Here is a 23,292-nt window from a genome sequence, read left to right as displayed (position 1 = left end):
GTCCTGCTGCTGGGTTGTTGCCCTCCTACGGCCTCCTCCACGTCTCCTGATGTACTGTCCTGTCTCCTGGTAGTGCCTCCATGCTCTGGACACTACGCTGACAGACACAGCAAACCTTCTTGCCACAGCTTGCATTGATGTGCCATCCTGGATAAGCTGCACTACCTGAGCCACTTGTGTGGGTTGTAGACTCCGTCTCATGCTACCATTAGAGTGAAAGCACCGCCAGCATTCAAAAGTGACCAAAACATCAGCCACGAAGCATAGGAACTGAGAAGTGGTCTGTAGTAACCACCTGCAGAACCACTCCTTTATTGGGGGTGTCTTGCTAATTGCCTATAATTTCCACTGTTGTCTATCCCATTTGCACACTGCATGTGAAATTGATTGTCACTCAGTGTTGCTTCCTAAGTGGACAGTTTGATTTCACAGAAGTGTGATTGACTTGGAGTTACATTGTGTTGTTTAAGTGTTCCCTTTATTTTTTTGAGCAGTGTACTTACCGTACCCATCAAGATTAGTGGGTTTAGACAACTTTTTGTTAATGTTTATGAGCACCTTAAGACTTGCCAATTTAGCTGATCCCTCTACCCAGAATGAGCTATCAACATTTTCCGGTGTCTTAGATCAGATCAATAGTTGAAACATCTGATGATATCACACCAATCTCTCAAGCATCGGGGCTGTATTATGTGGTCATTTCTTACCTGGACTGATAGCTGTAGATATTGTCTCCTCCTTACACTGTTGATACCGCAACATACATGCCTCTTCTTCTCCTACTATAACTTCAATTTTGATGTTATTAAGATCATCATCCTGATTCAAAATGTGAACAATGTACAATTCAGGAAACAGATGGAAAGCCATACTTAGGCTAACTACAAGCAGATATTGAATTTCAAATACTGTCCAACATCTCATTAAGTCCTACTTCACTCCCCCTTCTTAACTGCTATTAACTAAAACATTAGAAGAAAAACTGTAAAAATTATGAAAATAATTTATATATAATATAATTTATAATTTTTTTTCTGTTACAAAAGATTTTTAAGACAAAACATTTCTAAAACCATTATTGTATATTTGTACTGTTTGTGCAATTTACCTACTTGCTGGGCTCACTGAAAGACCTGAAATAACTGGAGGTCATTATAGATTTTAGAAGCCTATTTTTCTATTGTTGGTTTTATTGCACCATACTGCTAGAACAGATGTAGTACAGTGCAAAAACACTAGACACACCTTCAAAGTATCAATTTTTTTATGCTTTTTTTTTTTTTTTAGGAAAAATGAATGACATTAGGCGAAAAAAAATTAAAACCTTTTGATTCAGTGGCTTATTTTTCACATTCACAATGTAGCCTAAAACACACACACACACACACACACACACACACACACACACATTGCCACACGTTCATAAACTTCTGCTGTTTGGAATGATATTTGCTCAAGATTTCAAAGGACTGGAGCACATTTTGGAGGCCTATTTTTCTACTGTTGATTTTATGGCACCAAAAAGTCAGAACAGATGTTGTACAGTACCAAAACATTAGAAACACCCATAAACTGTCTTTTTAAAATGTTGAACCCCCTAAGGTATTCACCTTTGGACATTTTAAACTGTTGGCTATTTTTGAAAACTGAATGGAAATAGATGGAGAAAATGAGAAAAGCTTTTTTCTCTAAAATTCTTTGATTCAGTGACCGTTAAATACAGTGTATTTAATGGAACTGCTATACTATTACTAAAAGTAACACTTTTGTAATGAAAAAAGTAAAGATGTGTGTGCGCATACAAAAAGATGTTTATGTGGTTATATGATGTAAGCAAAAGACCACTGTACACTAATAATACCAAAGAATATTTCATTTTTTTTCAATGAAAGAAAAGGTGTATATGTGTATATATCCTACACACAAAAGACCTATACTAACTGTAGCTAAAACTAATAACTATGTAAATGTAAACTATGGAAATGTATGAGTGTTTATTTTATACACACAGTCTGGGCAGGCATAGATTAAATGACCATAACAGCAGGAACACATTCTGCTGGGTCGTGAAGTAACTTTGTAGCCAACGGTGTCTCTCACACCAAGAATATAAAGATCTTAGGGCTCTTTCACACTTGCGTTGTTCTTTTCCGGCATAGAGTTCCGTCGTCGGGGCTCTATGCCGGAAAAATCCTGATCAGGATTATCCCAATGCATTCTGAATGGAGAGAAATCCGTTCAGGATGCATCAGGATGTCTTCAGTTCAGGACCGGAACGTTTTTTGGCCGGAGAAAATACTGCAGCATGCTGAGCTTTTTGCTCCGGCCAAAAATCCTGAACACTTGCCGCAAGGCCGGATCCGGAATTAATGCCCATTGAAAGGCATTAATCCGGATCCGGCCTTAAGCTAAACATCGTTTCGTTGCATTACCGGATCCGACGTTTAGCTTTTTCTGAATGGTTACCATGGCTTCCAGGACGCTAAAGTCCTGTTTGCCATGGTAAAGTGTAGTGGGGAGCGGGGGAGCAGTATACTTACCGTCCGTGCGGCTCCCGGGGCGCTTCAGAGTGACGTCAGGGCGCCCCACGCGCATGGATGACGTGATCGCATGGATCACGTCATCCATGCGCATGGGGCGCTATGACGTCATTCTGGAGCGCCCCGGAAGCCGCACGGACGGTAAGTATACTGCTCCCCCGCTCCCCACTACTACTATGGCAACCAGGACTTTAATAGCATCCTGGCTGCCATAGTAACACTGAACGCATTTTGAAGACGGATCAGTCTTCAAATGCTTTCAGTTCACTTGCGGTGTTACGGATCCGGCGGGCACTTCCGGCAAATGGAGTACACGACGGATCCGGACAACGCAAGTGTGAAAGAGCCCTTAGCCGAGAGAGAGGATGTGTTGGCTTTTTATAATGTTCTTTTATTCATACTTTTTTCACCATTGATTATTGTGACAGTCTGTCACAGTGATCAAATTCTCAGTAACCATGCTGATTGGTCCCCAGGGTCTTCACTGTGACTGCAGCTATATAGTAACAGTGCGATCACAGCAATCTGCAGCACCAGCAGATCGTAATGTAACATGATGCTTTTATATGTCAGGTTACATTTCTAAACCTACCACTATGATGTACAGTCAGGTCCATAAATATTATGACATCGACACAATTCTAACATTTTTGGCTCTATACACCACCACAATGGATTTGAAATGAAACAACTGCTTTAACTGCAGACTCAAACAAAACAATGGCTGATCTTAGGGAGACCAGCTACAGAAAACACTGTGGAGCCTTATTTAAGAGTCTCGACACAGCAATCCAAAGTCCAAAGCTCCCTGGGAAATAGTAATATGCTAAATAATTGTGGAGCCCCAGTTATGGGTCTTCAACACAGTGAAAGCCAGATATCCCTCAAATGAAGGAAAAGCGAGCAAAGGGGTGTCCCCATTACAGAGATTACCAAATCCACCATATTAAGCGGCCCTTATGTCAAGATCCCGCTCTTTTACAAGCTTTAAGGATGTGACGGGAAAGACCTAAGGCAGTTATCCATCCACAGACAGCTGTTTCGGGGTGTTGCCCCTCATCAGTGTGGAGTAGGATTCTGGCTAACCGGGAGCAGTGCCTTGGAGATTACTCAAACAAAACAATGGCTGATCTTAGGGAAACCAGCTACAGAAAACACTGTGGAACCTCATTTAAGAGTCTCGACACAGCAATCCAAAGTGCAAAGCTCCCTGGGAAATAGTAATATGCATAATAATTGTGGAGCCCCAGTTATGGGTCTTCAACACAGTGAAAGCCAGATATCCCTCAAAGGAAGGAAAACCGAGCAAAGGGGTGTCCCCATTACAGAGATCACCCAATCCACCATATTAAGTGGCCCCTATGTCAAAATCCCGCTCTTTTACAAGCTTTAATCTCTCTAATGGGGATACCCCTTTGCTCGGTTTTCCTTCCTTTGAGGGATATCTGGCTTTCACTGTGTTGAAGATCCATAACTGGGGTCGTGTTATCTCCCAATATTTATGGACCTGACTGTATATAGTCATACAGCTGTAGGCAGGTGGCAAATAAAACATATGTAGCATTTACCTTATAATCCTGTTGAACATTGTGTCTTTCTCCTGGACAATCCTGGGAATAAATAGTGCTTGGACAACTCTCTGGTGTACTTTTCTTGCTAAAGTCATCTGTAGGAAACACACAGACTGCATAGATTGATATGAGTTATAAGATGACCTGCGTTTCTAGGGAGCCCTCAGCTGAACTTTCACCTTTACAGTCAATGAAAGTCTACTCTTACCTGCTGATGTGAGAAGCTGGTTATTCTCCATCATGATGTCTTTGTACATTTCTTTGTGCTCTTCTAAGTACTCCCACTCCTCCATAGAGAAACAGACAGTGACATCCTGACACCTAAAAGAAACCTGTCATACAGAAAGATACATCATTATCATCATCCAGATACCATTGGTGTTACTATATAATCTTCTAGCATTCCTGGCAGCGCTCACCTCTCCAGTCAGCAGCTCACTGATTTTGTTGGTGAGTTCTAGGATCTTCTGCTCATTGATTTCTTCCTGTATCAGGTTCTGAGGTGGAGGCTCTGTGATGGGGCTCAGAAGTCTAACCGATCCTTCAGACACCATGGCTTGACTTTGTTCACTAGATGTCTTCTTCACTAGTGCGTAATCCTATTTATGGAGAGACACATTAAAGCAGTTGTCAGACATAAGTGAAAAATGAATGGCAGTTAGGTAAGTATTTAAGGAAAAGGAAAAACATAATTCACAATGTGAGAGTCCCACAGTTCCTTCACACATTACATCTAAAGCAAAAATAAAGTTTGGCACCGTATTAGCCAGTAGAAAACAGGCTTATTGTTCTCATTAAGATCATAGTAACGCTCAATATCGATGACCTGGCTGTGTAATACTGCTGCCAAGCTTGTTCATCGGGCAATCCAGATTTTTAAGCATAAAAATCATTTGTCAGCAGTAGATTGTGCTGTGTAATCACCGGCAAACAGTGATTCAGCATGGGGACAAGTGATGGCATTAGTGATCGCTCCTCCCCGTACTGTGGAGGAGATTGCTGCATTTAATAGCAGCGGTCTCCTGCACTGACAAGCAGGCAATTGTCGGGAAGGACAGCTTCCTTCCCGACAATCATCTCCCAGATCCTACCAGCCTTCCTCACTCTTAATATCACATTCTGAAGAAACAGCAATATTTATCTACAAAAAGAACAGAGACATGGTGTAATAAATGGACATTTAATAAAACTACAGGCTATCACAAAAAGCTTGAGATTGAGTCCTTAATTTGCTTACAGATAAGCAGTGTGGAGTTTTTATGGTCTCTAAACTGATGTTAGCTCTGAGACCTGGTGCCCCCACGATCTATGATGTAGATTATTTAGTTCTTAAGTCCTTTTAAGGCTACTTTCACACCAGCACTTTACCTTTCCGCTATTGAGATCCGTCATAGGATCTCAATAGCGGAGGAAAACGCTTCAGTTTTGTCCCCATTCATTATCAATGGGGACAAAACTGAACTGAACGAAACGGAATGCACCAGAATGCATTCCATTCCGTTTGATTGCGTTCCTATGACGCACACAAAATCGCAGCAAGCAGCATTTTTGAGTGCGTCCTGGAATGCGGAGCAAGACGAATCCATCATGACTCACAATGTAAGTCAATGGGGATAGATCCGTTTTCTCGGACACAATAGAAAACAGATCCGTCCCCCATTGACTTACAATGGCTATTTTAAAGATAATACCAGATCTGTTCATAACGGATGCAGACGATTGTATTATCATGACAGAATCGTTTTTGCCGATTCATGACGGATCCAGCAAAAACGCTGGTGTGAAAGTAGCCTAGTATGATTACTTTTATGTGTTCTTCATTGTACTCTAGGCTACAAAAATGCTTAGCCACAGAAAAGTGGACCTTTTTCTCTTTAATCCCTTGCTGACATTTGACATACTAGTACGTCATGATGATCTTGTCACCTTGCACCAATAAAAAAAAATACGTACCCAAAAATGGTACCAATAAAAACGTCAACTCTTCCCGCAAAAAAGTTAGCCTATACACAAGACTATTGGCAGAAATAAAAAATGGAAAAATGGCTTTCAGAAAATGGAGACACAAAAACATGATTGCTTTTTATTTTTAAAACTGAAATAAATTTAAAGAAACATCGATATATCAGGTCTTGCTGCATCCATAAGGACCTAATCTATAAAAATATCACATTATCTACCCCTGCAGGTGAACCCCATAAAAAAAATTATAAACACTGTGCCAAAACAGAAATTTTTTGTCACCTTGTCCCAAAAAAGTATAATATTGATTTTAAAAAAATCATACGTACCCAAAAATGGTACCAATAAGAAAGTCAACTCTTCCAGGAAAAAATTAGCCCCTATACAAGACGATTGTCAGAAAAATAAAAACAATATGGTTTTCAGAAAATGGAAACACAAAAATATAATTTTTTTTAAAATGCTTTACTATGTAAAAGTGAAACAAAAAAATTAAAAGAGACTAATTTGGTATTGTCATGTCTGTAACAACCTGCTCTACAAAAATAACACATGATCTATTCCTGTGATGGCTAACCTCCAGCACTCCAGCTGTGGTAAAACTACAACTCCCGAGATGCACACTTGCTTGGCTGTTCTCAGAACTCCACAGAATGGAGCATGCTGGGAGTGCCGGAGGTTAGTCATCACTGATAAATAAAATAAAAATGGAGCCAGAACAGCCATTTTTAGTTACCTTGGCTCATAAAAAGCGTAATATCGAGCAATAAAAAAATAATATGTACCCCAAAAAAGTACCAATAAAACTGTCACCTTATCCTGTAGTTTCCAAAATGGGGTCATATTTTGGGAGTTTCTACTGTTGGGGTGCATCAGAGGGTCTTCAAATGCAACATGGCAACTTAGAATTATCCCAGTGTAATCTGCCCTCCAAAATCAGGGTAATAAATATTGAGTTTTGTTTTGCTGTTGACCTTTGCCATCTTACAGGAAAAATGGATTAAAATGGAAAACTCTGGTGCTGCATGTTGTTTAATGTGGAAGAGAAACTTAAAAAAAGATCACTGATCCGACTCCCTCACTGGTCCGAGTCCTGGTTCTAATTCTCCCTAGTTCCCAATCTGCTATAGAACTTTTACTTATTTCCTCACTCTCCCCTATAGTATTAAAAACAGCCCAGATTAGTCTGATCGACCACTTTTGTGCTGCAAAGCCCCAAAACCCCACAAAGTCCCAGACACCAACAACACAGTGGTGTTGCAAGGGTCTCAAAAGATCTGGGGCCCATAGCCCAATGCACATGGCCCAATTATCTAAGTTCTTAAACTCAAATTATCTAGTCCTTAAACTGCCCCTATAGTGAACCCTGACCTGATAGTGCCCCTAAACCTTATGGTACCCCTCTCTGGTGGCCACAATCCTTATGGTGCCCCACTGTAGTGCTCCTAGTTCTTAAACTGAACCCCATAGTGCGCCCAGACCTTATACTGCCCCTGGTAGTATCCATAGTCCTTAATCTTCCTCCCTGTAAGATCCACAGTCCTTAAACTAACCCCTGTAGTGCCCATAGTCCTTATAATGCTGCCTATAATTCCCCCAGTCCTTATAGTGCCCCCCTGTAGCATCCCCAGTCTTTATAGTGCTCCTCTGTAGTGCCCCTAGTGCTAACAGTCCTTAAAGTGCCCCCCGTATGTGCCCACAGTCCTTATAGTGCCTCCGTTAGTGTCCACAGTTCTTATAGTGCTCTCAGTCCTTAAAGGGGTTATCCAATCCCTTTAATGACCCCCAGATTGCCTGGGCCCCTCCTCTAGAGCATACTTACCTGCTCCCCGGCACCCGCATGCCTCCAAATCCTTGCATGGCCGCCCCGTCACGTGGATCAAAACATCTGGCAATGGAGGGAGAAACCAATAGCAGGCCATGAAGGTGACAAGCCTTCATAGTGTCACCCACGATACTAGGGAGGCTTGTCACAGCCTGTTATTGGCTGCTCCAGCCATCCCTGGATGTTTGTATACGAGCGAAGGTGAGATGCAGCTGCGGCCATGGATGGATCCAGAGGGACGCAGGTGCCGGGTAGCAGGCAAGTATGCTCTAGAGGAGGAGCCTGGGCATTTTGGGGTCATTATAGGGATTGGATAAACCCTTTTAATCTGCCCCCCTGTAGTGCCCTCAGACTTTGGAGTGGCGCCCTGTAGTGCCCATAGACCTTATAATCCCCCTATGCTGCCCAACAAGGGGAAAAAAAAGATACTCACCTGATTTCCGACCACTGCCAGTGAAGCAGCGACGAGTTCCCAGTTTCTCAGGCGCTCGCATTGAAGTCAACATGCCACCTGCGTCTATGCGCAGGTGCGCAATGACATCATTGTGCTGTCTAAGTCCCGCCTGCACCATACTAATTCTCATAGGCCTCAAGCCTAGTTGCCTGTAGCCTATGAGAGAGAAGGGTGGCACAGGGAGCAATTGGCTCCAATGTTACACCACAGTGATTCAATTGTATCGCTGTCCTGAAGAAGGCAATACTGTTGTATATCTCCGACGGCCAGTACATTCGGGGCCTGGGATAAAACATCTGGCGACCTTACAAATAAAATAAATTTTAATACACTTTAAAAAGACGCAGAAACAGTCATAATACATAGCTATTTAATCTAATCACTCACAGTTGAAGTTTCTATGATTGGACTCACTTTTATTTTCTTCTCTATTTACGACAGACCGCTATGAAAAAGGAAAGCCATTGTTCGTACAGAGGTCAGAGTGGACAGATCAGAGTCATTTGGTGAGCAGTCTGAAAATAAGTCAGATTATTGTGGTCGGTGTAGATAACTGCTGGGTGTCTAACACTGTCACGACCATGGTCTTGGTCGTGACTCCTTGAGCCGCATGCAGTTGCCTGCGGTCTGGTATTGTTGTCAACCACAGGTGAGGGCTGTTTGTATGATGCCTCACGTGTGGTTGCCGCTGGTAACATAAGGTTGTTGGCAGTGTAGCAGCCTGAGCTTGTTGCTGGGCTGCTCACTGTCTATGCATGCGGTTGCCTATGGCAACTTGTGTTTATATGTGTGCACTTCCCTTTTAAGTGGCTTCACTACCCTGTCTGGTGTTGGAAGGGTTAACTCCCTTCCTAGTGTGTGTGAGTGGGTGTGGCTACTTGGGCTATTTAGCCTCTGCTGGATGCCTGTAGCTGAGGGGTACTCCAGCCATGCATTATGCTGGAGTCATCCTCCTGGTCTTATACCATCTGTCCAGTGTATTGATGTTAAGCTTATGTTGGTGTGGTGTCTTACCTTATTGCAGCTATGGATCTGGTTTCCTGCGTGTTTAATGTGTGTGTGCTGTGTTCCTTTATGTTTGGTGTGGACATCAGCATTTGAGCACGGGTTCCAGTCAGTGTGTCTGTGGCAGGTAGGTGTGGAAGTGGTTTCACTCACCTGCCATATCCATATGTTGTATATGTTTCCCTTTCCTTGCAGCTTGGCCAGTTTAGACTCCTGTTCGTCCGTGTCTAGGAGGAACAGGTCGTCTTACCCTGCTCCTAGTCCAGGGAAATCCTGAGGGCTAGTAGGGACCCGAGGTTCCTGAGTATGAGCCCTCCTACCATCTGGGTTGGCTCATACGGTTAGGAGTCAGGGTCAGAATTAGGGACGCGCTAGGAGGTGACCTGCTCCCTGATCCTGTGGTCCTGGCCTAGCAGCTTCCCTTATCCTATTAACATCACACGGTTGAGGGTTCCCCTACTCTCATCTGTGACAAACACCATCCAGAAGAGGTCTCAATTTCTCTAGAGCCAAACTGATGACAAGTAACTCAGGTCTCCAATAGAATAACTACAGCTGGTGGTTGTGAAGGCCTTGGAGAAAAAGCCACAGGTTACAATTTTACCAGAGTCATTTTTCTAGGTAAGCAATGATCTGGCTCCCACAAAGGATGCGTCCACTCTCCAAAAAGAAGCTTAAAGGGCTAGAATATAGAATTAGCCTTTAGTGTCCATTTCCTGGGGTTCACCCCTTCGAGGTGAGGGCCGAGATAGAAGCGGTCAAAGTAGAAAATTAGGGACTGAATTGGCACTAATAGTTTCCAATGCCCAGGAATCGTATGATTCTTAGATCCTGTGGATGAGACCAGTCTAGGCTGCAGACAACTTCTCTGGGTCCATCTGTATATCCTGGTCTGAGATCACTTAGCCCAGGAGGCCCAGGCACTTCTTAAACTTGGCGTAGAGCCTGTTCTTCCACAGATGTTAGAGGATGGCACAAGCATGTTTCCGGTGTGACGTCAGGTCAGGCGAGGAAATCAAGATGTTGTTGAGATAAACCACCATATTGATGTAGAGGTCACGAAAGATGTCGTTGAAAAACTACTGAAATATATCGGAGGTGTTGCTGAGACCTAACAGCATGATGAGTACTCATAATGACCACCAAGGGTGTTAAAGGCAGTCTTCCACCCATAAACCTCTCAGATATGGATTAATTTATAGGCACCCTGGAGATCCAATTTAACAAATCATGTCAAATAGACGGGAAATTAACGGCAAGGGATATTTTTTCTTTATGGTGATCATATTCAATCCACGGTAAGCAATAAATGGCCGAAGAGAATCATCCAACTTTATGACAAAGAAGAAGCTGGCTCCAGCCACGGAGGAGGACTAACAGATGAGTCAACTCTCAAGATTCTTAATAAAGGGAACCTGTCACCATGAAAATGCAGTGTAATCTGCCAGCAGCATGCTATATGGCAAAAGGATTATAACGTGCATTTCATTAACTTAAATTCCTGCTTATTCTGGGTTTCAAAGTCAAGGAGGCTGTGTATATCTAGTCATAGAGGGAATCACTGATAAGACCCCCCCCCCCCCCCCCCCCATTTGACTTCTAAGTAGATTACACTGCTTTTTAATGGTGACAGGTTCCCTTCAATGTAATCTGACATGGTTTAGATATCTGGCAGCGACAGAGGGTACACAAGGCAACATGGGGAAGTGGTTTCAGGATGCAACAGATGTGGCAGTCATATGGCCTATGAGGTGGCAGTGTCTTGCCAGCCTTCTTGTAAAATACTTCTGCACAGCTGGAAAAGAATGGAGACAGACCTTATAACGTTGGGGAACTTGAGGCTTCTGGACAGGTTAGCCAGACATCAGGCTCTTCAAAAACCTTATGGAAGTTTGACAATAAATTGTATCAATTATAGGTCAGACGGTCAGCCCGTTCCCAAAGATTCTCTGGACAGGAGGGATACAAAGAAAGCCACCTTGGCCCAGTCAGAGAACTACTGGGCCTCAAATTCAAAGTGACTGGTGTAGTGGTTCACAACAGGTTTTAGTATCTCCATCATAGTGAGGTGGCAGTGTGAGATGGAGGGCAAAACACCAAGCTGAGGAGGGTGACTGTAGAAGAGGGACAGATGCTATGGTTTGAGAAGGCGGAGCAGGAACAGAAAACGCCAAGAAGTCCAAACAAGCAGAAATCATGGTCAGATACTAGAGTAGCTGCCTCTGGCCATTTTGTTGATTGGTTAATTCCTTAAACAAGCCCTGTAATCCCAATTTTTTGGGGCAGTCGGAGCAATGGCTTGAGCAAACTTATGAAAACAGAAGTGGATCTGCTGTGCCTTAGGGCATTATCTAAGAGGCCCCTCTGGTCTTCACCCTTTAAGCCCACTGCAGGGGAACCACTAGGCCAATACCTCTTGGAGTAGCCTCTGTTCAGTGGCTGCTAACTCAAATGGGTCAAGAAAACTCGAGGGATCAGACAAAACGGTAGTGATGAAACAAGCTGAGGTCAGGACAGACCGTTTTTTGAGTAATCCAGTAAACAGGTCAGGCAGGGCAGAAAAGAGTCAATACAAGGAAAAGGCAGAAGTCAGATTAGGCAACAAATGGTCAGTTCTAGTTAACAGGCAGAGAACAGGACACAAATGAAAACAAGAATGGCACACCTTGGCAGGAAACTAGAAATGGAACCTACACCTCAGGCACCTTCCCACAGGGGAGGGTGGTTTGACTACAGTAGGGAGGATAGTCATGGGCTGGACAGAGTAGGCCAAGCACATCCTGGCCCTTTAAAAACAGCAGGATGCCTATAAGCAGACAGAGGCACTGCAAGTGAAGAGCAGGTTGCAGACCAGAGTGGAGTGAACAGAGCAGCGAGGCACTGATGGGCACAAACAACCAAAGCACAGGAGCAGGGAAGTGGGTAAGCACTCCGGTGTCACAGAAACAGAGACAGCAGGGGCCATAAACCATCGGCATTACACAGAACATGATAATACACACATCAGCTGCTGCACACATGACAACACAGGAGTGCTGGGGACAGCTGATCGGTGGGGGTCTGAATGGGAATAAAAGAAACATTTAAAAAGTGCAGGTGCTTTTTTTAGTGCTTGCCTTAAAGGGGTTGTCTGGGAATAAATAACTTTTCACAGGTGCCCGCAGCCTGCCTCAGTTATGGAAAAATTCATACTTACCTGCTAACTGCAGCTCTGGTCATGTGCACTGGCTCTCATGCATCCATCATCCAGTTTGAAGCTTGTTTACTTCTTGTCAGGCATGAGCATAATCATCTGCTCCTCTGCAGCCAATGACTGGATTCAGTGGTGACATGTCCACAAGAAACACATCACCGCTGAAGCCAGTCACTGGCTGCAACAGAGCAAGTGACCATGCCCATGCTAGGGGAGGAAGTTAACCACGTTTACCGGAAGACGGACACACAGAAGCCAGTGCGCAAAACTGGAGCTGCAGTTAGCAGGTAAGTACCGTATGAATCTTTCCATAGCAGAAGCAGGCTACTGTCTCCTGTGAAAAGTTACTTATTCCTAGACAACCTCTTAACGCTGTCTTCCTGTTCTCTCTAGCAGTTCTGAGATGGTCAGTGGTGAACTATCTCCTCTGATTTTTACTGCTGAGCATGTGTAGCACAGTTTCAGGCACTGTAACTAAAGACCTTGGAGCAGCATGAAGATACCTAGTATAAGGAACTGAGTAGAGGTGAGAACTGATTATCGATCACCAGAACACTCTGCTGATCACTGTTTTTCATAAATAGGAGCCTTATGGCAGATATACAGTGCACAATTGTGTGGCCAATTATCGGGAACAAAGACTTCTACGAACACTCGTTCTCAATAATAGGCCTGTGTAAATGTGCTGCCGATTAACTGATGAACGAGCAAAAGCTTGTTCATTGGGTGAGTTCTTTGTTCATGCAGCATATTTAATCATTTGTGGGCAGCAGATTGTATTGTGTGAACAGCGATCTGCTCCCCAGAAACATGAATCTGTGTGAGTAGCCATTGCTCATCCCCATACAGTGGAGGAGATTGTTACATGTAAAATACAGCTTTTCACATCCACTGACAAGCAGGCAACTATCAGGAAGGAGCAGTACCTTCCCAATAATTGCCTGCTCGGTCTGCGCATGTAAGTGCTCCATTAGATTCATAGAACATTAATATATTTATGAGTAACATCTGTAAACTTTTCGAAATTCCTATGAAAGTTAATAAAATAATCACAATATCATCACAATATTAAAATAATCACACAATATTAATAAAAGACAATGGGGGAGATTTATCAAAACTGGTGTAAAGGAAAACTGGCTTAGTTGCCCATAGCAACTAATCGAATTGCGCCTTTGTATAAAAAAAGGTGGAACCTGATTGGTTGCTTGGGCAGCTTTCCATTACACCAGTTTGATAAATCTCCCCCAATATTTTTTTAAGCTGGAGTCAGCACTTTTCTACCGACTCCGAATCCAACTCCACCCAAAACTAGCTTTGACTGACTCAACAACTCCATCTCCACAGCCCTGTGCAGAACATGATAATTCACAACTCCAATGCTATAAAAACTCATAAGGCTTTGATCACATCTCTGTTAGGAACCTCTGCCATCGATCAGGTAGAAATAGTGCAGCATCTCATTATAATTAGTGGGATCTATTGGGTGCTGTTGTCCATGATGTGCCAGATCCAGCCCCTATCACAGAGCAGAACAGGGGAAATTACCAGGACAGATGTGAAGAGAGCCTAATACAGACCTCAGATGCTGCAGAACATCATAATAGTAATAACAGGATAAAAGTATATGAGGAGAGAACTACAAGCCCCAGCATGTCCAGGCTGCTATTATGGGATATCAGTGAATAGAGTAAAAAGGGAAGTACAAGGTGGCCCACGAATAAGTAGCCAGTCTCCAACGATAGTATGACAAGATGAACGAGCAAGTGGATTGTTTCTTTTTTATTACCCACAAGTAACAAAAGATGCTGACAGTGTTCCCTGTTCATGGCTATGCATCTCTGGGGACGTCGGATTATGTTGGCTGATACTGCTGGCAGCTCTTTAGCAGTGATACTGCGGCTAGTGTTTGTGATGTGGGATGTGGATTGTTAGTGGACACTTTCTGTTTTAAATTTCCCCACAGATAAAAATCGCATGTGGACAAGTCTGGGGAATGTAGTGGCCATAACCCCCTATTCACTGTTTGTTCCTCTGTAAACAGTTCATGAACCCGTGCCAGTGAGATCTGTGAGGTGTGGCATGTTGCCCCATCTTGTTGGTTGTAAAACTGTTCAAAGATGTCCAGGTAAATTGCGATATTCACTGTTGTTTTGAAGAAAATTGGGCCCACTGTTCGTGTTCCTGACACTGCGCACCAAACGCCAATTATAGGATGTTATTATGGGCTGTTAGAGGATATTACAGGTAGTGGATATGAAGAAACTACAACTCCCAGCATGTGTAGGATGCTATTATGGGCAATCAGATAACAGTACAGAGACTGGGTATAAAGAGAGAACTACAACTCCTAGTGCATACAAGTCACAGTTACAGAAAGAAACAATACAAGGGGGGTGTAAAACAAAGGGGATTACATAAAAACTAAATTCAGGTCCCTAAGGCCTCTTTCACACGGTCGTCATGTTTTTTGCCCGGATGAGATGCGGGTGCATTGCGGGAAAATGCGCGATTGTAATGCGTTGTAATGCGTTTTGCACGCGCGTGAGAAAAATCGGCATGTTTGGTACCCAAACCCGAACTTCTTCACAGAAGTTCGGGTTTGGGTTAGGTGTTCTGTAGATTGTAATATTTTCCCTTATAACATGGTTATAAGGGAAAATAATAGCATTCTTAATACAGAATGCATAGTACAATAGGGCTGGAGGGGTTAAAAAAATAAAAAATTATTTAACTCACCTTAATCCACTTGTTCGTGCAGCCCGGCTCTTCTGTCTTCTTTCTGCAGGACCTGGGTAAAGGACCTGTGGTGACGTCACTGCGCTCATCACAAGGTCCATCACATGATCTTTTACCATGGTGATGGATCATGTGAGGGGCCATGTGATGAGTGCAGTGACGTCATCACAGGTCCTTTACCCAGGTCCTGAAGAAAGAAGACAGAAGAGATGCCGGCTGCGCGAACAAGTGGTTTAAGGTGAGTTAAATTATTATTATTATTTTTTAACCCCTCCAGCCCTATTATACTATGCATTCTGTATTAAGAATGCTATTATTTTCCCTTATAACCATGTTATAAGGGAAAATAATAATGATCGGGTCTCCATCCCGATCGTCTCCTAGCAACCGTGCGTGAAAATCGCACCGCATCCGCACTTGCTTGCGGATGCTTGCGATTTTCACGCAGTCCCATTCACTTCTATGGGGCCTGCGTTGCGCGAAAAACGCACAAAATAGAGCTTGCTGCGATTTTCACGCAACGCACAAGTGATGCGTGAAAATCACCGCTCATGTGCACAGCCCCATAGAAATAAATGGGTCCGGATTCAGTGCGGGTGCAATGCGTTCACCTCACGCATTGCCCCGCGCGGAAAACTCGCCCGTGTGAAAGGGGCCTAAAAGATGTGGTTCAGGAATTCCTGCCAGTGGAGTTTTGCATTCAGTTCTTGTCTTTTTTCCAGGGAGCAGCGATTCAACTTCTGATGTTGTAGCATGGCCCCACTCTCACATATCCAGGTGGGTTTCCAAAACTTTCCCTGGGCAAACACACCCTATGTTTCCTTTACCCAATCGGATCATTAACAGATAATGTTATCGGAGGTGTCCTGCAGTCCAGCCAATACATTTGGTGACTGGAACTAAATGGATCTAAGGGCCATTGCACACAAGATCATATGAGTGTGGGACAATAGTCCCACAGGCAGCCTGACGTGCACAGCATCATTGTAATCTATGATGCTGTGTGCTCCCGTGCGCACAATCAATGCAGCTCCGGGACATATGGCGTGCTCACAGACCGTATGTCTTGGAGGGCATACAGTCGTGTGCAAGGGCTCTAAGGCTCATCTTCAAAGGCAAGATAAAGACTTACAATCCCATAATCCTCCACTCACCTTGCCCAGCCTCATAGAAAAAACCTGAGACCATAAACCAGCAGGGGATCATCAACTGGCCAACAAACTACAATTCAGCTTTTAACTCTTTGAAACACTGATCATGAATATAATAAACACAAGACCCCTATTTATTATGCCTTTACTCCAGAGTTCTGGCTTCAAAAAGTGAAATTCGTTTTTTGTGACTTTTGAGCTCACTTGCATAAAAATGTTGCGACTTTTTGCATTTCCATACCATTCACTTAATTTTGAAATATGAGAATGAAAGTGGATATGGTTAGCTATGTTAATGAGCTTCACTCCAGATTTATCACTGGTACTTTAAAAAAAAAAAAGTTGAAATCTCACTCCAGTATGAGGGTGGAGTAGGAAAACTGGAGGAGCTTTTCAAGGTTTAAGCATTAGACAAATGTTTCAAGGTTTAAGCATTAGACAAATGTATCAAACATGCGACATTTGATAAACATCACATAAAGTACACCAACAAAGAGTCAAGCAAAATTGACATCAAATATTCCCCTCATGATAAATTCCCCCCAAAGAGTCCTTTAAAAAAGTCATGTTTGTCACACCAAGTATTTCCCTGGTAACCAGATCTCACAGAGCTGATGACAACCTACAGAAGAAAACTAAATCCATAATTTATCCTCTTTCTTCTCCTCCATGCAGAGCACACAGCCTTTAAGTTCCACTCCTTCATATCACATAATCTTCACAGGTCCTTCACCACCACTTATACCCTGGCCTGCACTGCTGAGCTCTGTCCCTCATGCACTGGTCACATGGTGGTTACTTCATACAGGTCCTTTTCCACCACATTTTTTCTCCACCTGTCCTTTTAACCATAAAAATTGTAAGCCCCACCCCAATGGCAAGGTAGCACCTCTAGGTGGTCACCTACCTTTGCCTACCCTTTGTCCTAGACTTGGCATCCCCGCTCTGTGCTGTCAGTACCTGTAACCAGAGATTGACACCCCTCAAAGTGATGTCAATGCCAATGCCTCACCTTTCCAGTCAGCAGGTAGATGATCTCCAGGGTGATATTTAATATCCTCTTGGCCATCGTATTTCTGTTCTTATTCATCATTACTGGATTAGACAGGAAAATGATCTTGGCAAAAAGACATTAACTGGTAGGATGATGTAGTGCTGAAACCTGACTGGATAAAAGTTTAGTGATTCTGTAAATGCTATGAAAGAGACCATCAGAGATAGCTGTCAGAGCCTTCTCTGCATTAAAGGGGTATTCCGTCGTGAGAAGCTATCCCCCTATCCTACCGCTGGAACCCTCACCAATCAAGGGAATAGAAACCCTGCACCCATCTGGCTCCCCGAAATAAATGGAGTGGGGGGTCCGGCATCCGGACAGCTGGTCCATTCATCTCTATGGGAATTTAAGAAATAGTTGTGCGCTGTATTAGACTGTCTCCTGAATTCCCATACACATGAATGGAGCGTCATGGGAGGGGCCTGAGGGGTGTGATTGGTGGGGGTCCCAGTGGTAGGACACCCACTGATATGAGGTGTCCCAGTAAGTGGGAGTCCTAGCATTAGGACACCCACTGATACTTATCCTCTATCCTGTGGATAGGGGATAACCTCTCACAACTAGAATACACCTTTAATAAGGCTGGAGATATCTTTCTGATAGATTCAACACACACTTGAACAGAACTACAGATGATAACGAGTCTTCCTCCGCTAACAGTTCTATTGTGGAATAACAGATCATTTACTATTACAGCTTTATTGGGATTGAGTTTTGTTGAAACCTGAGTCTATTGTTATACCCTTTACTATTACACTACCTGTACTAAACATTCTTATTGCAACAAGTACAAAAAAAAAACGTTTAAAAGTAATTATTATGGCTATGTAAGTACTGTATGAGTTACATAAAGTTACTTAAAGTGGGTTGTACAAGAGCAGGCAAAATATAGTCAAGGGTAGAAAATGCCATAAAAAAACAAATGACCCATTTCTTACCTGGTAAATCTGTCATTGTTCCAGTCCTCCCCAGTAATGATGTGATGTCACTGAGGCAGGGTATTTACCGACTAAGTAATGGAGTAATGTGTTTTTTTTATGCCATTTTTCCCCCTTGGCTAGATTTTGCATGATCTCTGACAAACCCTTTAAAGGGGCTCTCTGGAAATTAAGAAATTACAATTACTGAAAATACTTAAATATAACTTTATTATAAATATGTTCCTAAGTACCTTTTATTAGCTATAGTGGCTCATTTTTTTCTGGGGAGCAATCATCAGGGGAAATAAAATGGCCGCCATCCTATCGATATTCAGGATCATAATCCCTGACAAGCAGAGCAGAGAGGAGAATGATGCAGCTCTTTAACTCAGTGTTGTGAAGTAACTTGTCCTGCTGTGTGATTAGGACAGGTTTTCTGTGTATTAATAGGACGGCGGCCATTTTACTTCTCCTAATGGTTGCTCCATAGACAAAAGGAGCCATTATAACTAATGAAAGATATTTGGGAGTATATTTATAATAAAGTAATATTTAAGTATTTTCACTTTCTTAATTCCCAGAGAACCCCTTTAATGAACCACTAAGGACAATCATGTTTGTATATACTATTAAACTTGGTACCCCTACACTACTCATCTAGTAGGAAGTTCAAGTGCAAGCCTGTATGATTTAGGTCCAGAGGTGTAATGTAGGCACCAGTATATGAGCCTATGTATATGGTGTATGAAGGCCAGAGGAACAGTGCAAACCTCTGTATGGAGCCCAAACAAATAATTTGTATGCACATGCAAGGATCTGAGGACCACAGGAGGAAGATGACCAATATAGTTGTAGAACATGCAAACACAATATTCTAGCCCTCAGTGGTGAATGAGTTCTCAGTTCTTATAAAATAACTCAGAATGAACCCTCTATAGAGAACCGGAACCTCAAACCACTAGTCTATTAGTTGTGGGAGTCATATCTGGAAATGCACTTAGGCTCTGTTCAGATCACTTTTGGGTCATATACCAAAAGTATGCAACCATAAGCATATAAACTAGCATATATTAGACACTGACTCTATCATTTGTAAAACATATACTGTGCTCTATACAGTTTTTGGTTTCGCTCATAATCACCTTGTGTTGAAAAGTGAAGTTGATGCTTTCCATCACAATTAGATAAAAGTTTTGGGGTTTATGGGCGCGTTAGAGTATACAACAGAATAGGCTTCCAAGTGTACACACTCAACACATATTTACAGCTGTGATGTGAACAGAGCCTTAGGTCCTCCTTGGGCGAGTCCACAAGGGTTCTCATCATCCGGCATCTGAAGTCACCATGTGCATCATTGTCAGCACTTTGTCAGTACCTGGCAGATGATAAACAGGAGAGTTTTAAACAGGCATGGAACTATTTTTATTAAGATTTTTAGACTTTTTACTGCTTATACACATTTCTTACACAGACATTTTCTACCAGTAGACATAAAACAATAAGCTACAATATCCATAGTACAACACAGAACCACAGTACACAAACCATAGTAGTACACAAAAATGAAATATTCATAGAGTAAAAAAATATAGTACAATCGATACAGTATTTCCACATGCATGCTATATATACATCCACTATTGAACAGTATAGGCATGTGCATACTATATACCCAGACAGTATATATATATATATATATATATATACACAGACACACACAAATATTGTATATATAAATACAAATCACACATGATTTGATTACTAACTTGTTTGTAGATGTTACTTCCTAGTGGCTACAGGACCTTTGATGACATCACAGTCATGTGATCAGTCACATGTTGTTAAACGAGTTTAGTCACTATTGGACCTTTGATGAAGACACAGTCATGTGATCAGTGATGTGGGGGAGGAGTAACGGACAGTATAGTAGCTATGTGTTATGTATCACATGTCTTCTGTGCAGCAGAGATGTGTATGTAATGTGCTTGCAGTTGGTTACCCTATGGAAGCTATTGTCTGTGGTGCTTTCATCAGAGTCCTGTGAGAAAGTATAATATATGTCCTTCAAGCCTGCTTGACCACCAGGATTGTGTATTATTTTTTTGGTATATATTGTACTTAGTATATAAAAACGTAGCTGGTAATGTAGCTTGTTGGTAATAAATGTTGCAGTTGGTTGTCTGTAGGCATCTGCAAGGCAATGTTACATATTTGCAACATCTCTCAGTCTTTTAAGTCTTTGAAACAAATGGCAGTTTATCAAGTCATCACTAGTGAATCTAAGATCTCGTTCATATTTCATGTCCATTTGATGTCCGTGAATAAACCATGTTTGGTCCATGTGTCCATTATTTGCCCTCTGTATGTCATCCGTATTCTACGGACAATTCTCAGCTGAAAGTTCATTTCTGAAGCAACTCCTATCACTGGTCAATGAAAAACTGACTTAACGTGGATGCAACATAAATGTCATCGGTGTTGTGTCCGTTTTTTTCATGGACCCATAGACTATAATGGGCGTGTTTGGTCATTGATCCACGGTCAGTAAAATAATACTGATATGTGAACAGGCACATTAAAATCACTGGGTCCGTGTGCTGTCTGCAGAAATATACAAAGAGTGCATGTCAGGCCTCATGCACACTACAGTTTTTTTAACGTCCCGCAAAACGTGGTTCCGTTGTTCCATGATCCGTGGCCGTTTTTTCTTCCGTTGTGTCCGTGTTCCCATTTTTTTTGCGGCCCATCTGAAAACATGGTATGGTTAAAAAAAATGTTATTTTAATAGCTCCACCCAGGATACTGGTATAAATGAAGGTCACCTGAGTTTGGTTTTGTGGCCATTTTCTGTAGTCTTTCCAGAGTACAGAGGTTATTTGGGCTGCTTCTCTTTGCTGTATCACCATGTCTGATTCAGAGGAAGAGATCTTACTGCATTGGGTTGTTTCTCGGCAATAGGGACCGCGCACTCCTTTGTTGAATGAGCAACCGAGTAGAAGGCAACGATTTTGGGTCCATCCGATTGTTTCACAACGCTACCGGAAAGGACACTTCCATACACTCTACAATGATCTGCGGCTGCATCCTGAGAAGTTCTATTCCTTCTGTCGGATGTCAGTGGGTACATTTGATCGCTTGCTGTCGTCTCTACGTACTGTCCTTACCTTCATGGACACCAATATGAGGCGCAGCATTTCTCCGGAAAAAAGGCTCATTGTCACGTTGAGGTAAGCAATATTGAACATTTAAACTTTCCCCAGTAATGTGCAGTGCTTGTGTCAGGAGTAACATGTGCTTGAAAATGGCTGCTGTGAAACATGTGCTACTGTTTGCTTTATTAACGTTTCTTTGGCCTTTTTTTTTTTTTGGCAGTTTTTTGTTTTACCCCTTTAATCCCTGCCACATAAGAATCCATTATTGATGTTTTTATTTTCGTTTGTGCAAGTTTTAAACGTGTTCAGCTAATGGCCTCCAGACACTCCATGAATCCTCAGCACTCGCCAGTAGTTTTTGTAAAATGTTGCTTTAGTCAGTCAGTCAGCCATGTTCCAGCAGGCTGTAACCTGCCTGTCTGAGTGACTAATTTAATATTTTTAGGGCTCTTTCACACTTGCGTTGTTTTGTTCCGGCGTCGGGGCTCTATGCCGGAAGAATCCTGATCCGGATTATCCCCATGCATTCTGAATGGAGAGAAATCCGTTCAGGATGCATCAGGATGTCTTCGGTTCCGGACCGGAACGTTTTTTGGCCGGAGAAAATACCGCAGCATGCTGAGCTTTTTGCTCCGGCCAAAAATCCTGATCACATGCCACAAGGCCGGATCCGGAATTAATGCCCATTGAAAGGCATTAATCCGGATCCGGCCTTAAGCTAAACGTTGTTTCGGCGCATTACCGGATCCGACGTTTAGCTTTTTCTGAATGGTTACCACGGCTGCAAGGACGCTAAAGTCCTGTTTGCCATGGTAAAGTGTAGTGGGGAGCGGGGGAGCAGTATACTTACCGTCCGTGCGGCTCCCGTGGCGCTTCAGAGTGACGTCAGGGCGCCCCACGCGCATGGATGACGTGATCGCATGGATCACGTCATCCATGCGCATGGGGCGCTCTGACGTCATTCTGGAGCGCCCCGGTAGCCGCACGGACGGTAAGTATACTGCTCCCCACTACTACTATGGCAACCAGGACTTTAATAGCGTCCTGGCTGCCATAGTAACACTGAACGCATTTTGAAGACGGATCCGTCTTCAAATGCTTACAGTTCACTTGTGGTGTTACGGATCCGGCGGGCACCTCCGGCAAATGGAGTACATGACGGATTCGGACAGCGCAAGTGTGAAAGAGGCCTTAGTCAAATGCTGTTGGGTGCCTTTGATTTTTGTAGTGTCTGTAAGAATTGGGTTCCTCTGTCAGGATCTGTAGCTGCGTGCCCCACCTTATTTGAAGTCTATATACCAGTCTGTTCCCTATTTTGTAGGATTGTGCTGCTGCCAACACCTGAGATTTTCTGCTAACGTACTCATTATGCCTAATGTTCTCATATTTTCGAAATTGCACATGACTATCTGCATTTCAAAGGGGCTAAACACAGTTTTCGGAACTTAGTTGTGGTAGTACTGGCCACACCCCAATTGCTGTTTTTGTTTTGCTCATATACACTTTTTTTCGGAAAGGAAGTTTAATCAACCATGGACATGGGGCAGTGATGGCGAGCCGTTTTCAGACAGAGTTGCGAATGATCAACCCAGATCCGTACAGTTTAATGCAAAATGTCCACACGTCCAATTTGCATGAATACTGTAGTCCAATATAGTTTAGTGTTTTAGCATTTTTGCATTGTGCCCTAAATGCCTGTTTAAATTCTGCCTGTCGTTTTCATAGT

At 42.9% G+C, this 23,292-nt stretch overlaps 1 protein-coding gene across 3 annotated transcripts in view; it reads right to left on the bottom strand.

Annotated features, from left to right (window-relative positions):
* LOC121003400 (oocyte zinc finger protein XlCOF8.4-like) overlaps positions 1–20,211 on the bottom strand; it is a 41,410-nt gene extending 21,199 nt beyond the window's left edge. The window contains exons 1-7 of one of the 3 annotated variants that reach the window (XM_040435237.1): positions 20,181–20,211; positions 19,557–19,789; positions 17,453–17,606; positions 4,531–4,710; positions 4,320–4,443; positions 4,109–4,206; positions 708–819 (exon numbers count right to left, since the gene is read on the bottom strand). In XM_040435237.1, the coding sequence (XP_040291171.1) occupies positions 708–819; positions 4,109–4,206; positions 4,320–4,443; positions 4,531–4,710; positions 17,453–17,533 (595 nt within the window). In that variant the 5' untranslated portion in view covers positions 17,534–17,606; positions 19,557–19,789; positions 20,181–20,211. Of the gene's footprint in view, positions 1–707; positions 820–4,108; positions 4,210–4,319; positions 4,444–4,530; positions 4,711–17,452; positions 17,607–19,556; positions 19,790–20,180 lie in introns of all 3 variants that reach the window. The other 2 variants (XM_040435240.1, XM_040435238.1) reach the window with 2 other exon arrangements.
* Positions 20,212–23,292: the final 3,081 nt, after the last annotated feature.

Source organism: Bufo bufo, chromosome 6 (genome assembly GCF_905171765.1).
Source record: "Bufo bufo chromosome 6, aBufBuf1.1, whole genome shotgun sequence".
NCBI lineage: Eukaryota > Metazoa > Chordata > Amphibia > Anura > Bufonidae > Bufo > Bufo bufo.
The sequence above is the reverse complement of the archived record's forward strand: the minus strand, read 5'-3'. Positions and strand labels throughout refer to the sequence as shown.